Below are 16,972 nucleotides of genomic sequence, written 5' to 3'. Positions count from 1 at the left end.
CATTATTTACTATTTTACATTATTTTACCTGTACTAGCTGAATTAAATACTGAGAAAGTTTGTCATCTGTTAAATATTTTTCCAAGCACCGAACAGCAAAACCTCGAACCATAGGATCTGGGTAATTACAGTCCAGAAGTTCCATAGCCTGTTCAGGTTTGATTGGAGGCCAGTCTTTTACCAAGCAATACATCTGTGTATGAGAAAGACAATAAATCATATTTAAAGGGGAAAGATAGTTGTGAATGAGCCATCTAAAACACTGCCTTAACTTCTAATTTTAAAATTAGTTTAGATAAATAATCTCCTTAGAATTTACAGTTCTAATTAGTTTTATCTGTGGAAATAATGTTAAGGGTATTTTTTCTACACTATATTACTATTATTAGTCTATTTCATTTCTTTTATTTATGCAGACTTTCTGAGAGAAAACAATTTAAGTGACATACCAATTTGTACAACAGTTATCTAGTGTTCTCAAACATACATTTACCTGGGATACTTCATCTCTAGAATTCCATTTAACAGACAGAAGCAATTTGGGTAGAATTTCGGGGATAGTTACACAATAGTGTCTGTGTGGGAGAAACAAAATAAAAATAAACACTCTTGCATGCTATTCAAAAGGTTTACATGTCTAACTTCTCAATATGCAATCTGTAAGAAGTCCCAAACTTCTTACATTACTAGCCTTTTTAAAATTCAAAGGACATCAGTGTTTAACACTACAGTTGGAAATATATTTACATACATACTTAGGCACAGTTATAATGGCAAAGAACACAAAAGGAAAATGCAAATGGATTATAAAGTACTTAAATTTAGTTAATAGTTAATAATGAATATATGTTATACCACTCTTTATATAGTTCATATTTTTCACCTACTTATGCAACATGAATGAATCATACAGTCACTACTTCTACTATGGTTACTGGACAAAATTTATGTCTTAATGGACTTTCTGCAGAAATGCACTGCAACTGGTTTATTTAAATGTACCAGTATCACCAACAGCAGGGTAGTTTCTTCATAAATGAAAATAAGGCATTATACTATTTGAAGAAATGTAAGAAAAAAGAAAAATGAAAGGGAAACCCTAAAAATTATAATATCTAGACCAACTAAATCATATCTAAATTGACCTAAAACTACTATTTTAAACAATCCTAAAGAAAGTCGTATCAGGAATTCAGAGTAAGAAAAAGCATTTAACAAGTGCCAACTATCAATGTAGTATGATTTTCTACAAATATCAATTTACAGCCATTGTTTTTAAAAAGGCAATGTTTATAGTTTAAAAATCATGTAAATTCTGCTTTATTTATTCTAATAGGTATGGTAAAAACATACCGAGATCAGCAAAGTCAGTTATTTTTTCTGCAATAAAGAAAAAGAAACAGAGAATCTCCATTTTAGCACTTACCTGTGGCTCCATAGAAAATCTTTCTCCTGCTCAGTGATTTCAGAGAGAGGATCTCGTGTAGAAATTGCTTTGAGCTGTTCTTTGTCATTTTCCCTTAATTCATTGTCTCTAGCTAGTCTGTTACTCTGTAAAATAAAATGATATCTTATGTAGTTTTTTTTGGTCATATTTTTCCCCTCTGGATTCACGGATGATTTACAAAAAAAGCAAATAAATTTTCAATAAACTTTACATCACTAATTAACTGTTGTAAAATAATTTATTCTCATTGCAAGACTTTATTTTCAGAGACAGGAAAGAACCAATCTAAGATATAATATTTGTGGAACAAATCCAGTAATTTATTTGGTTAATATTACACCAATCACAGAATAGTAACTGCTGGATAGCCAACAACAAGACCAGATTAGGATACTAGAGGATGGTAGTGAACAATTTACTTTTCCTCCTGACGAGGATCTTGTTAACTTATCTGTGACTGTTTTTGATATGAGAGTAAGAAACACTAAAATAATAAAAATGTAAACTCTTTCATGTTCTTTGCCTAAACAGATCCTTATGATCACTGCAAGGCTTTCAAATTTAAAAAGTAGAAATCAGTAAGAAAAAAAGAATGAAAAACACCCCCATTAAAACACTGTATCCTGAATATTAGAAAACTAAAAATAATTTTTTTGTGTAATTTCAAGCAATGTATATTCCCTGCAAATATAGATATATTAACTGTATAATGAACAATGAGTACATATTAACGTATTATGCAAAACAAATATAAACCCCTTAGGATGGGTTACATATATTTCTAAGTGGCTAAAAATGAAAGCAGACATCCATGCCACCTGGTTTGTATGTGTTTATATGCTGTTAACTTATTCAGCAGGATGAAGAAATATTACTGGCACATATTTGTTCAAGTATTTATTAAATATGTACTATGTACCCCTTGTTTTGTTCTTGCTGTTGGGATTACAAAACAGTAAAAGACTCTGCACTAACAGAGCCTCAGTTATAGTGGGAAATCAAATAAAAAAAAATATTGGAAAATTGATATAAGGTACTCTGGACGATGTAACAGAGAATGACTGAGAACATAGTATTTGTGATTCAAGTAACAAGAAGGAACCTTTATCCACACTACTTAGGGAAAGACTATTGCAGATGGAGAAAACACTGAAAGCCTTCCTTCCACCCCGGAAATAACTAGTTTGGTGTGAAGGAAGAAAGCCAGTGAGCCTGATGGGCAATAGACAAGGGAGAGAAGAAATGTAAGCTGAATTCAGACCACATAAAATTTGGAGGCCAGTGTATAAAGTTGGGATTTTATTTTTATTGATAGCTATTTAAAGAATGAATACCATGATTTGATTTGTACTTCATAAAGATTATTATGGCTTCTCTGTGAAAGGAGGGAGACCAGTTAGGAGGTTATTGCAATAGTCCAGGAAAGAGAGAATACATACTCAATCCACGATTTACCAGGAAAAGAAGTTGCTACTGTTTATTTACTTATTTTTATTTGTTTACATTTTAAATGTAAAATAACTTAAAGAATAAAGTGATGGGGAAAACAATTTTATTAGACATTTTAATAAGGATGTAAATATTATAAAACCAAATTCTTATCTACATTTTCCTGGTTTTGAAGATAAATATATCATTGTCAAACTAGAAACTACATTGTCAAAATGCAGTATTTTTGAAAACTCTGACGGCTCATAACTGTTGAAGGAAGGGCCATCTTTTTTTCTCTGTAACTGCAAAACATTTCTACTCTGTAAATACCAATCAGAATCAGTCGCTCAAGGAGTTATTTTATTTCTACATCATTTTTTTCCTTCTAGTCACATTTGTATACACAGCTACTTTCACCATTTGTCCATTTAAACAGTGTATCAGGTAAATTGTTAAAGTAGATTTAGAGGTTCAAGAAAATTTAAAAAAGAAAATTTTGGTGCATATAGTAAAAGATGAAAAGAATATTGTAAAACATGAAGCTGTTCAAGTTCTTGTCACAAAATACTGTGTGATGAAGTCATTCCGGTGGAATGACTAACTGAATGTGAATACAAATTTCCTTTTTGTCTTTAGAAATACTATCAAATTTCCTTTTTGTTATTACAAATATATTCTTTACTCATTATCTTGAGTTTGAGAAGACTTAAGATAACTAAGAGACAGTTTAGGTATTGTCATCTGACATTTCATTTATATAATAAACTTCACCATGACTAGCGTTTAGAGTAGTGGTTATCAACTAGAGTGATTTTATGTCCCCCGACCTCCCAGGAACCTTGGCTAATGTCTGGAGACATTTTTGATGGCCATAACTTAGCAGGATGGCACTACTGGCCTGCAGTAGGGTAGAGGACAGGGATGCTACATCCTGGATTGCACACACAGGATGGCTCCTACAACAAAGAATTATTTGGTGCAAAATGTCAATAGTGCTGAGGTTGGGAAACTGCTCTAGGCTGCTACTATCTATCTGCATTCATATTACGATTTGTCTAATGCTTGTGAAATATCTTCCTCGATCAGTTTTCATCTGTCATCATTCTAGGTGAAAAGTGAAAAATTCTGATTCTCAAGTGTCCAATGAAAGTCTGAAAGAAACCAACCAAACAAACAAAAAAATTACAAAGACAGTGTCTGCAGATTTCTTCTATACTTCTGGAAAGATGATGCAAGACACTGGGCAATGCAATAAGAAAACTGAAGGATGATGTAATGTGATGATTTACTTCACTATTTTATCATCCTTCTAGGCTATTCTATCCTTCTTTTATATTTTCATATTATTTTAGTCTTCTTTTAGCATAGTTGGAAATAATGAATATGGATAAAATAATTTCTAGAATGATGAAATAGTAAAATATTTAAGATACAGAAAAAATAAGATCCCATGTCGTATCTTAGATTCACAAGTTTCCAATAGATACAAATTGTAACTGAAAAATAGAAGTTTTATTCTACTATAAAATAAGCAGATTTCTTTTCTTTGAAATAAAAGTTCTTTTAAGAAAGAATAGTCATCAAATATCAATCCTTACAAAGTTAGAATTGTTCAAAAAATAAAGCCATATATTTTAAATTATATATGCAGAAAAGATAATTCATTTTCCAAAAAGTAGTGGTAAACGCCTTACTGAGAACACAGCTATGAATCAATAAATTAGGATTCCTAAGTGCAATATACCAGGTCTTGGTGCTGCTGTTACTGTTAATGGGATACATGTGTTTTCGACTACTTGGCCCAAAATTAATTGGCTGGTTTATCTATAGCCAACAAGGCCAAAGAAAAAGTAATATATTTGGAAACACCAATGAACACAAACATCTTCTCTTGGCATTGACACCTTTGCCCTTGAGAAATCAGGGAGAGTTAATGGTTCTTGAAACTTGTTATACTGTGGTTCCAAAGCTATGGCCAAGATTAGACAACCAGATCAATATTTAAATTCCATCTTATATACACTCTTTCCTGGGGAACCTGGGATAACGTGGTGAAGACCTGCTGTTTTCTCTGCTTCCAAGCTTAACCAACAATGTATTTATGCAGGCGTATCCTGTATTATTGTGCTTTGCTTTACTATACCTCACAGATACTGCATTTCCAACAAACTGAAGGTTTGTGGTGGTATCCCTACATAAAGCAAGTCTCCTGGCACTGTTTTTCCAAATGCATGTGCTCATTTTTTATCTCTGTGTCACATTTTGGTAATTCTTATAATATTTTAAACTTTTCATTATTATTATACATTATGATGATCTGTGATCAAAGATCTTTGATGCAACTGGGGGCACTATGAGCCAATTAAGATGGTGAACTTATTCGATAGGTGTTGTATGTTCCAACTTCTTTACCAACCAACCCTTGCTCTCTTCCCCCTCCCCCCCCAGGACTCTCTATTCCCTGAGACACAACAATATTGAAATTTGGCCAATTAATAACCCTACAATGGCCTCTAAGTGTTCAAGTGAAAGGAAGAGTGCCCTGTCTCTTGCTTCACATCAAAAGCTAGAAATGATTAAGCTTTGTGAGAAATGCATGTCAAAAGCCATACAGGCCAAAGGCTAGGCCTCTGGTGCCAAACAGCCAAGTTGTGAATGCAAAGGAAAAGTTCCTGAAGAAAACTAAAAGTGCTACTTCAGTGAATGAAGTATAAGAAAACAAAACAGCCTTAATGCTGAAATGGAGAAAGTTTTAGTGGTCTAGATAGAAGATCAAACCAGCCACAACTTTTCCTTAAGTCAAAGCCTAATCCAGAGCAAGGCCATAACTCTTTTCAATTCTATGAATATTGAGCGAGACAAAGACGCAGCAGAGGAGAAGTTTGAAGCTAGCAGAGGTTGGTTTAAGAGGTTTAAAAAAGAAGCTGTGAAGCAGCAAGTGCTGATGGAGAAGCTGCTGCAAGTTCTCCAGAAGATCTAGCCAAGATAACTGGTGAAGGTGGCTACACTAAGCAACAGATTTTCAATGTAAACAAAACAGTCTTATAATGGAAGAAGATGCCATCTAGGACTTTCACAGCTATAGAACAGAAGTTAATGCCTGGCTTCAAAGCTTCGGGCTGACTCTCTTGTTAGGAGCTACCTGCCTCGGCCTTCAAAAATGCTAGGATTACAGGCATGAGCCACTTATTCCAGATCTTATTAAAAAAAAAAAAGTTTGGCTGGGGGCGGTGGCTCACGCCTGTAATCCCAGCACTTTGGGAGGCTGAGGCGAGTGGATCACCTGAGGTTAGGAGTTCGAGACCAGCCTGACCAGCATGGAGACACCCCATCCCTACTAAAAATACAAAAATTAGCTGGGCATGGTGGCGCATGCCTGTAATCACAGCTACTCCAGGAGGCTGAGGCAGGAGAATTGCTTGAACCCGGGAGACGGAGGTTGCAGTGAGCCAAGATCGCTCCATTGCACTCTAGCCTGAGCAACAAGAGCAAAACTCCATCTCAAAAAAACAAAAACAAACAAACAAAAGTTTATGTTGTCTGTTTACAAGATGAGTTGTCTGTCTGAAATAAGGGCAACTGCAACTGCAGACCTCAATATATGGTACACATCAAGCAATTCAACTTTTTGCTTGTAATGTCATGACTTTTCTCTGCTTCTTGAGAGCACCTCCAGCATCACTAGAGGCTCTCCTTACAGGCCTCATAGTGTTATTCAGTGTTCACGGTATTGCACTAACCATGACAAAAAATATGCAAGAACTGAGAGAGATCACTTTTTACTGCAATAAACAATTTACTGAAGTGATGAAGTGCTCATGTTGAGATGATCAGCATTACACAGCATTTCTGTTTGTTTTGTTTTTTCAGACAAAGTCTTGCTCTGTCGCCCAGGCTGGAATGCAATGGCGTGATCTCAACTCACTGCAACCTCTGCCTCTCCGGTTCAAGCGATTCTCCTAACTTAGCCTCCCAAGTAGCTGGGATTACAGACACATGTCACCACACCTGGCTTTTTGTATTTTTAGTAGAGACGGGATTTCACCATGTTGGCCAGGCTGATCTTGAACTCCTGACCTCAGGTGATTCACCCGCCTCGGTCTCCCAAAGTGGTGGGATTATAGGCATGAGCCACTGCGCCCAGCCTACATAGCATTTTAAGTGTATATCTGCAACGCTTGAGCTTACTACAATAGCAACAGAAGGTGGCTATAAAATTATTACAGTAGTACAGTATGTGCTACAGTTAATTTTATGCAGATACAATTTAATACTGCATCTTTATGCATTCTGCATTTCTCTTGACTATGAGTGGTACCATGTATGGTCTGTGTTTGTGTGTGTACGTTTTGATAAATTTTAACTTTTTATAATAGATTTGTAAATGGTCGCAAATGATAAAATGGACTTGTATCTACATATATTTTATGGATTCATGACATACCTAACTTCAGTTTTTTTTGATACTTCTAGGCTATGTAGTTTGTCTCCAAGTATTTTCAAATTGTCACAAATCTCCAAAAAATTTTCCAATGTATTTATTGAAAAAAATCCACATATAAGTACATCAGTGTAGTTCAAATCCACGTTGTTCAAGGGTCAACTGTAATGTTATGTTTCTGCTTTTATCTGCTTAATATCTATTTTCACCATTAGAGTGCATACTCAATGAAAGTCTGTTTAGTTCATGACTTTATTACCTAGTGCCTTTCCCAGTGCTTTACACATAGTTGGCACTCAATAAATATTTGTTAAATGAATGAAGGCAAGCCAGGGCTTTAAAAAAGCAGAGTTGCAGTAAAAATATTAGCATACAGAGAACTTAATTCTATTGCAATATTGGTCCTAGAGCTCACAGTATCTATGCCAGTAAAATACATGGATCCTTTTCCATAAAGAATGTATGTACCTAAATCCACAGATTATGACTGACACTTAATAAACTCAGTGATTTGCCTTACCAGTCCTGCGTGGGAATAGCTAAATCCTGCTTCTCGGGACACAGACCAATTGGCATGCTCTTCAATCACTGACATATCTGGGAACTTTACCACACTGCTGAACCAGTCAAACTCCAACTCTAAGCATGGAGTTTCCTAAGAGATGGAAGAAAAGCTATTATATATACATAAGAGAGAAGGTTTGAATGCCACTATAGTCAATATAAATTAGACTGTCATCTAATTTATGACAATAAAAACCTTACTTTATTTGGATTTGATCCAGTAACACCAATAGGGTTCAGCAAATCTTCTAATCCATGAGGTACTGGCCAAAGATTCAAAGCCATTTTTCCAGATACTAGAGTGTCTGTGTAATCAAACAAGTTTATATTTCCCCATGCCAATGGACAGTGTTCCTTAAAAAACAAAGAAAAATACTCATTAGTCTAAATTATAAAACACATTTCAAAACACTTTTCTTCGCCAGAAAGGAAAATTCAACAATCATCTCTATAATAATGGGAATATAATACCTAAAAAAAAAAACCTGATTTTTCAAAGCTTAAGCCCATTCTTTCCTTTTTCCCCATTTGAAATTACATGTATTTTAATTATAAATAGAAAATATGAACCAAAGCAAGCATGAGATATTTGCATGCAATGCCTGTTATATAGTCACTTTGCATTTTTAAAAATGGTATCAATAAGAACTCAAAACACATTCATCATAAATAAATTCCTGAAGCTCTCCCAAGGTATTCTTCTATATTTATTAAAAATTTAAAAATAGGTTTGATTTATTAATATTTTCTTAAATAAAAAATAACATCCATTTTGTCAAAAAATTCAATCAGCGGTATAATCAGGAGTTTTTAAAGGTAAACATAATTCATGGGAAGGGCAACATCACACACCGGGACCTGTCGTGGGGTGGGGGGAGGGGGGAGGGATAGCATTAGGAGATATACCTAATGTAAATGACAAGTTAATGGGTGCAGCACACCAACATGGCACATGTATACATATGTAACAAACCTGCACGTTGTACACATGTACCCTAGAACTTAAAGTATAATAAAAAAAAAAAAGAAAAAAAAAGATTTACTTTATTTATATGTGTTTTATTTGTCAAATAAACATCTATCTTTACCTAAAAAAATAAATAAAAAAAGATAAAAGTAAACATAATTGTTCCTTTTGAAATACTTTACCTCTTTAGCACCCTTTCGGCCTTTAACAGAGCAAATGGAAAGGCAAAGTCGAGCAGCACGAGGAAGGTCAGGAATGTATATATCATAATTCAGCCATTCATTCCACCTATGTAAAATTTTAAAGAAAAAATAATGTATCAAAAAAAGTCTTCATTCAAAGTATATAAATGACTCCTACAAATCACCAAGAAAAAGATCAACCAAATGAAAAACAGGCAAGAGACTGTTTGGAAAGGCACTTTATAAGATCATATTCAAATAGTTAAACATGAAAAGGGAGTCATTATTAGTCATACAGAAAATGAAAATTAAAATCTTATGGAGATATCACTATACATAAGAATGGCTAAACTATAAAGACTGATGATGCCAAGGGGTGGTAAGGTCATGCAGTAATAGGAAATCTCATACACTTAGAGTATGGGGGTATAATTTGTTACAACCAATTTGGAAAGCATAATCAAATAAAAGTGAGCATATGTATTCCCTGTGACCCAGCTCCAATTCTAGGAATAAAACCACAGAAATGTGTGCATTTGTTAAAAGCAGAAGATATGGGTATTTATTTACTTTGTGACTGAGCTATACAATTATGGTTTGTATACTTTTATGCATGTGTGCTACATATGTCACTAAAAAACTTATTTATATTTATAAATACATATTATGAATATATATTATTTATATATATATAATTTTGCTCATAAAAGTCAAATAGAAAAGGAAAACTAAATAAGGTAAAATGAGATTTCCTATTATGATTATATTTAGTTACTTTCATACATAATATAGTTTTATCCAAAGGAATCCACTAATCTAAATAAATCAGTAGGTAAATAAAGTGATGGATACATAAAGTATTTGAATTGAAAAATAATTATTTTATAAAAGGTAATAAAACTTCACATTCATAAGGGAAGAATAAAACACTGCTACAAAAAGTGAACAAGATAAAAAAATTATTCAAATTTTAATGACAAATTTCCTCAATTTACTGGGTGCTACATGTGAAATTATGTCTGTCTTTGGTGAACATATTTGTAAAGAACCACATACAATAAACAGTTTTGTATTTTAAAATAACATTATAATAACGAATAGAGTATGGGCTCAGAAATCAGACTGGAGTAGAATCTTATTTCCCCTTTTTCACTAACTGTGTGACCCTTGCTTTGTCTTTTGCCTCCTCTATGAAATGGGACTAATAATAGTACCTACCCTCATAAGGCTGATAAGTATCTCATAAAATTAAATGAGATAACACAAGCAAAGGAATTAGAATAGCAATTGGCCCATGATAGAAGCTCATATGTTAGACAGTAACTTTAAAAACTTTTCAAATGTCTTCTTTATCATTCTGGTCTAATCTTGATTATAAATAAAATAATTTTTAATCAACAATAAAACAGTATAAAAATTCTATTTTTAATTAGCCAAACTAAGTAATAAACTTCATCAGTAAAATAAGTTCCATTTATTCTAGTATTTTTGCTCAAGTATGGACAAAGATTATTTAAAATATGGTCTATTTATAGAAAGAAGACATATTTAAAATGGGGAAATTTGGCAAGAATTCTAAAAGTAAAAGAAACAACAAATGTTATTATTATTATTATTTTTTAGAGACAGGGTATTATGTGCCCAGGCTGAAGTGCAGTGGCTATTCACAGGCATGACACAGTGCATTACAGCTTCGAACTCCTGGGCTCAAGCGATCCTTGCCTCAGCCACCCTTAGCCTCCTGAGTAGCTGGGATTTCAGACGCATACTACCATGCCCAGTAATAAATATAATTGTAGAAACACAGAGAAAAATGTTATGGGACTTAAGTCCACAATGATTTAGAAAAAATTAGGCCGGGTGCGGTGGTTCACACTGGTAATCCCAGCACTTTGGGAGGCCAAGGCGGGCAGACCACCGGAGGTCAGGAGTTCAAAACCAGCCTGGCCAATATGGTGAAGCCCCATCAGTACTAAAAATGCAAACATTAGCTGGGCATGGTGGTGGACGCCTATAATCCCAGCTACTCAGGAGGCTGAGGGAGAGGTTGCAGTGAGCCGAGTTTGTGCCATGCACTCCAGCCTGGGTGACAGAGCAAGACTCTGTCTTAAAAAAAAAAAAAAGAAAAATTAAAGATACATCTACTTAAATGTACCAGACTTTTTATTACTCCTAAATCTTTACAAGTGCTCATAAATTAATAATAAGTGTTCTATACTCTTTCTAAGAGAGCTATGTCCTACCAATCTAATTGTTCAGCCCTATGCTAACAAAATAAAGCATGTTTCTCTTTTCTTCTAAAGTTCATTCATCCCACAACACACAAACATACACACATATACACACGCTCAATTAAGTTCTTTGTTTCTAGAAAATGGTTGCGTGCGTGTATATAGTCCAAATTGATTCTGATTTTGGGAGATACTCATAACACGAAGAAATCATAAAGCATCTAATTTAGCATAAAGGAAGCAGATTTGAAACAAATAGTAAGAATTTTAAAAATCTACTTTTCTATCTTTTTAGTAACTTCATATTCACTTATCTGATTTTTTGTTTTTGTAAGCACAGAAAAGTTTAAGAAGTTTACTTAAATGTTCACACTACCACCATATATACTTCACCTTTTAGACTACAGAATGCTTAAAGACAAATACAGAGCTTTCTAAATAGCTATTTTACTAAAATTTCAACATTTTAATCATATATTATTAAATAAATTTATCTTTTACTTTTTTTTTTTGAGTCAGGGTATCACTCTGCCCCCCAGACTGGACTGCAGTAGTACGATCATGGCTCACTGCAGTCTCAACCTCCCTAGGCTCAGGTGATCCACCCACCTCACCCTCCTGGGTAGCTGGGACTATAGTTACACACACCACCATCCCAGGCTAATTTTTTGTATTTTTGGTAGACTGTGTTTTGCCATGTAGCCCAGGGTGGTCTCAAACTCCTGGGCTCAAATGATCCATCTGCCTTGGCCTCCCAAAGTGTTGGGACTATAGGCATGAGCCACCACGCCCAGCGTACCTTTTACTTTTATAAAGCTAGTTTAACTTTTGGTACTTGAAACAGCTAGCTAGGATAATTCTATCCAGTATTATTCTGGGGTCTTTGCTTGGGGCTTGTTGAACTCCTTGGATTGATAGGTTTATAGTTTTTACCAAATATGGAAAAATTCTGGCTATTATTTTCTAAAATGTTTTCTTTTCCTCCTACAACCACCCCACTAATCAGTGTGAGGCATACAGTATGAGTGGGATATAAACTCTTGTTTTGGCAAGAATTTAAAAAGATCCTGGCTGGGCATGGTGGCTTATGCCTGTAATCCCAGCACTTTGGGAGGCCGAGGTGGGTGGATCACCTGAGGTCAGAAGTTCAAGACCAGCCTGGCCAACATGGTGAAACCCCTCTCCACCGAAAATACAAAAAATTAGCTGGGTGCAGTGGCACGTGCCTGTAGTCCCAGCTGCTCGGGAGACCAAGGCAAGAGAACTGCTGAAACTTGACTGTACTCCAGGCTGGGCCACAGAGTGAGACTTCGACTCAAAAAAAAAAATCCTGAAGTTGTTTGTTGTCACAATCTCATTTCTGACCTGAATGATATGCTTTTTGACCTACAATGGTTTATGTAGGCTGAGGAACTATCTTCCTTCCCTGTGGCAGACAAGGCTACCATCTCTTTGAACTTTACGTAGGCTCTAGAAGGGTGGCAATCTTTAGCAACAAGACCAGAACTTTTTCTTGAATGTCTCAGAACTCAGTCTAACTTCATTATGAGATTTACTTCAGGAGGAGTCACTAGTTAGCTCTATTGTTATTTTATTATAAAGTCCAATAACAATTTGAGTTCTCTTGAAATATTACTGCTATTATATTCAGGGGTACTCTTATTCTAAAATGATTCTATAGAGAGAAGCAAAGAAATGCAGGATAGTGAGCTATTGGATTATACTACTTTTTATTTCTTCATCACATCCAGGCAGTAATAATTTAAAATACTCCCCATAACTCCCTCTCCCCCCAATAAATTAATTTGCTCCCAAAGACCCTTTATTTGAATGTCATAAATATCTATTCTTGGGAGTGATTTGAAGGAAACTGCCTCAGGGTAGTTTGGTTATGGAGTTGTTTGCCAACTCTTACTTCTCCTTCATGTGAATGATGATGGAGACAAGAAAAGAACAAAATGCTAGGTTTTTAATCTAATGTGGGGAATCATTAGCATAAAACTGTAACCATACTCTGCTCTCTCTTTGTTACAATGAAAAGAGACAATCAGAAACTATTCTGATAAAACTTTAGATAGAATCAATAAAATAATCCTGTGACTGATACTCATTTGACATTTCTGGTTAATTTATTAAAATATAGCTTGTATAAAGCTAATGACGAAGTATAAAAAAATATACTTTTTTTTTTTTGAGATCAGATCTCATTAAGGCTGGAATGCAGTGGCACGATCATAGCTGACTGCAGCCTGGAACTCCCAGGCTCAAGCAATTCTCCTGTCTCAGCCTCCCTAATTCCCCAATGGCTGGGACTACAGGCACGTGCCATTGTGCCTAATTTTTTTTTTTTTTGAGACGGAGTCTCGCTCTGTCACCCAGGCTGGAGTGCAGTGGCTGGATCTCAGCTCACTGCAAGCTCCGCCTCCCGGGTTCATGCCATTCTCCTGCCTCAGCCTCCCGAGAAGCTGGGACTACAGGCGCCTGCCACCTCGCCCGGCTAGTTTTTTGTATTTTAGTAGAGACGGGGTTTCACAGTGTTAGCCAGGATGGTCTCGATCTCCTGACCTCGTGATCCGCCCATCTCGGCCTCCCAAAGTGCTGGGATTACAGGCTTGAGCCACCGTGCCCGGCCATTTTTTTTTTTTTTGAAATGGAGTCTCGCTCTGTTGCCCAGGCTGGAGTGCAGTGGTGCAATCTCAGCTCACAGCAACCTCAGCCTCCCAGGTTCAAGAGATTCTTGCCTCAGTCTCCCGAGTAGATGGGATTACAGGCACCTGCCACCCTCTGGCTAATTTTTAAAATTTTCAGTAGAGTTGGGGTTTCACCATCTTGGCCAGGCTGGTCTCAAACTCCTGACCTTGTGATTCACCCACCTCAGCATCCCAAAGTGCTGGGATTACAGGCGCGAGCCACCGTGCCTGGCCAGTGCCTAGCTAATTTTTAAGAAAAACTTTTTGTAGAGATGGGGTCTTGCTTTGTTGCCCAGGCTGGTCTAAAAAAAATACTGCTTTTATTGATCACACTGCTAAACACTAATATAACCTTTGGAAATATAAGTCTATATACTTCCTCACCTGGGATTGGAACAAGGTACTCTTTGAGTGTTCACATTGTCACATAAGGGTTCTCCTCCATGGTAGATACCTGTTCGAACATAGATCTAAAAGAAAAAAGTATGTATTTACTAATGTATACACTCAACATACACATATGCACACACTAGATTGACTCAAATATAAAACCACGGAATTTTTGTTTAGATATAGCTTGGTTCTCCTTTTCTTCACATATATAATAAGTTAATACTGATGTAGAGTCTTCACCAAAATTAGTTGGTGCTTTCATCCACTAATAACAATGGAGACATCAGACTACTAAAACATAAATATAGGCCCACAATCCCTTTAAGGCAGGTATGTAATTCAGAGTTTCCATATTTTAGAAAGCTAAATTAGTAAACATACTTACTAAATACTACTTCCTTAGCTGATGAAGCAGTACCTCATAAAGACATTAATATTTCTTTAATAAGATACATGAATATTTATACTAAGTGGGGTTAATAAAGATTATAAAAACCCTCACTTAAGGTTGGCTCAGGTCTTTCTGCCAAACGAATTCCATAAAACTTTTGATTTTAAGAGCTAGAATTGTGAATATTAGAATTATTAACAAATGACTGTGAGCTGTATAACAGCTAAGGTAGATGGAAGCTCAAGTAAAATTCATGATATATTTTTACATTCGGAGATTTGGGTGTTCTCCTAACCATCTGAAAACATACTACAGGTCAACAGATTACTGCATAGTTCAAGAAAAAGGTTATATAAAATAAATTCTATAAAATAATACGCATTAGCATTTGACTTTACCTTATCAATGTCTCGAATATTTACATTCACGTAGGTTGCACAAAGAATTTTTATTCTGAGTGCACTATTTATAACCCAAAGGGATTTTGTAGATGTTTCTCCATTCATATATGGTGTAGCTGTGGAAATGCGTCTGGAATAAGATGGCATTGTAAAACAGTCCATTGGCAGTTGAGAATAAAGGCTTTCTTTAGCCATCAACATCAAATTGGGCATCCTCCCAAGCATTATACAGCTTCTTATATACTGTAAGAGATTAAGGGGGCGAGCCATTTCCTGTAAGGTTTTTCATTTTAAAAGTAACATGTAAGAGTATTATGAGAATGTACATATTAATCTGCAAAGGCGATAAACATTATAGACCACATTTATTAGTAGTTGCTATAACATTTAAAATACTAACATTTAGGATTTAGGTTGAAGCACAAGATCAACCAAACACTTCCGAATATAAATTGCATAAATAAAAAAATTAAGGTCAACTTTTGAAACTATAGTTCTACCCTTAACTGGAGGCCAAAAAAAGAATTAAAAACAAGGATCACGGGATACTTAATTATGAAAACACTGTATTTGGTAACAGAAAAACAGTATCACTTAGGACACCTCTGTCATTCAATCTATTAAGTCATATTGATGTCCCACCCAAAGGCTGCTGTTCACTTGCTTTTTTGTGCAAACGTACTGACAAACATTAGTTTTGCTAAAATTAAAACAAAAAAACACAAATAGTGGAGACCAGTAATATTATGGATAAATATTTACAAAAAATACTAAATACACTGGTCTGAATTTTGAAATGGTAGTTAGGATAGAGATTTTTAATATAAAGGTTACTGTATACACATTATTTTCCTACCCATAAGCCCCACTAGACAATAAGCAACCTGAAGGCCAGGACCAAGTTTTATTTGGTATTGTAAATTAGTACTTGACATATGCTTGGCACAAACATAGTTGCTTCTTATAGGTATTTATTTAATAAACAGAAAAAGAGAGTAGGAAAGTACCAATAGTATATCTTAACAGTAGGTCATGGATTTTTTGAAATGTCTCTTTCAATCCATTCCAGGGCCACTGGTTGGAGGGGATAAAAATCACGAAATAGGCTGGGCACAATGGCTCATGCCTATAATCCAAGCACTGTGGGAGGCCGAGGTGGGAGGACTGTTTGCGTCCAGAATTCAAGACCAACCTGGGCAATATAATGAGACTTTGTCTCTAAAAAAAAAAAAAAATTAGCTGGGCATCGTGGCACATGCATGTGGTCCCAGCCACTTAGGAGGCTGAGGTGAGAGGATTGCTTGAGCCTCGGAGGTTGATGCTGCAGTGAGCCATGATCATACCACTGCATTCCAGTCTGAGAGGCAAAGCGAGACCCTGTCTGAAAAAACAAACAAACAACAACAACAACAACAAAACTCATGAAATAGCTATATGTGGGAGCTAGAGTAACTGCCAACATTTTCAGCCTCTCAAATGAATTAATCACAGAATTAAAAGAATAAACTTACAAATGGTATTTACTAATATTACTTATCAATAAGTATATTCTAAAAATACAGATACTTGGTTGGGCGTGGTGGCTCATGCCTGTAATCCCAGCACTTTGGGAGGCCAAAGCGGGTGCATCATGAGGTCAGGAGATCAAGACCATCCTAGATAACAAGGTGCAAACCCTGTCTCTACTAAAAATACAAAAAATTAACCAGGTGTGGTGGTGCGTGCCTGTAGTCCCAGCTACTCGGGAGGCTGAGGCAGGAGAATGGTGTGAACCTGGAAGGCAGAGCTTGCAGTGAGCCAAGATCATGCCACTGCACTCCAGCCTGGGCGACAG

At 35.6% G+C, this 16,972-nt stretch overlaps 1 protein-coding gene across 4 annotated transcripts in view; it reads right to left on the bottom strand.

Moving 5' to 3' along the window:
- The window catches only part of PIK3CA (phosphatidylinositol-4,5-bisphosphate 3-kinase catalytic subunit alpha), a 90,969-nt gene that overhangs the window by 20,151 nt on the left and 53,846 nt on the right, over positions 1 to 16,972 (bottom strand). For all 4 annotated transcript variants that reach the window (XM_033211754.1, XM_033211757.1, XM_033211756.1 and 1 more), the window contains exons 5-12: positions 15,136 to 15,381; positions 14,338 to 14,423; positions 9,033 to 9,138; positions 8,085 to 8,237; positions 7,840 to 7,974; positions 1,427 to 1,551; positions 494 to 575; positions 29 to 193 (exon numbers count right to left, since the gene is read on the bottom strand). In XM_033211754.1, coding sequence (XP_033067645.1) covers positions 29 to 193; positions 494 to 575; positions 1,427 to 1,551; positions 7,840 to 7,974; positions 8,085 to 8,237; positions 9,033 to 9,138; positions 14,338 to 14,423; positions 15,136 to 15,381 — 1,098 coding nt within the window. The remainder of the gene's footprint in view (positions 1 to 28; positions 194 to 493; positions 576 to 1,426; positions 1,552 to 7,839; positions 7,975 to 8,084; positions 8,238 to 9,032; positions 9,139 to 14,337; positions 14,424 to 15,135; positions 15,382 to 16,972) is intronic.

Source organism: Trachypithecus francoisi, unplaced genomic scaffold (assembly GCF_009764315.1).
Source record: "Trachypithecus francoisi isolate TF-2019V2 unplaced genomic scaffold, Tfra_2.0 Lachesis_group0, whole genome shotgun sequence".
Taxonomy (NCBI): Eukaryota; Metazoa; Chordata; class Mammalia; order Primates; family Cercopithecidae; genus Trachypithecus; species Trachypithecus francoisi.
This window is presented reverse-complemented; position numbering and strand designations above follow the sequence as displayed.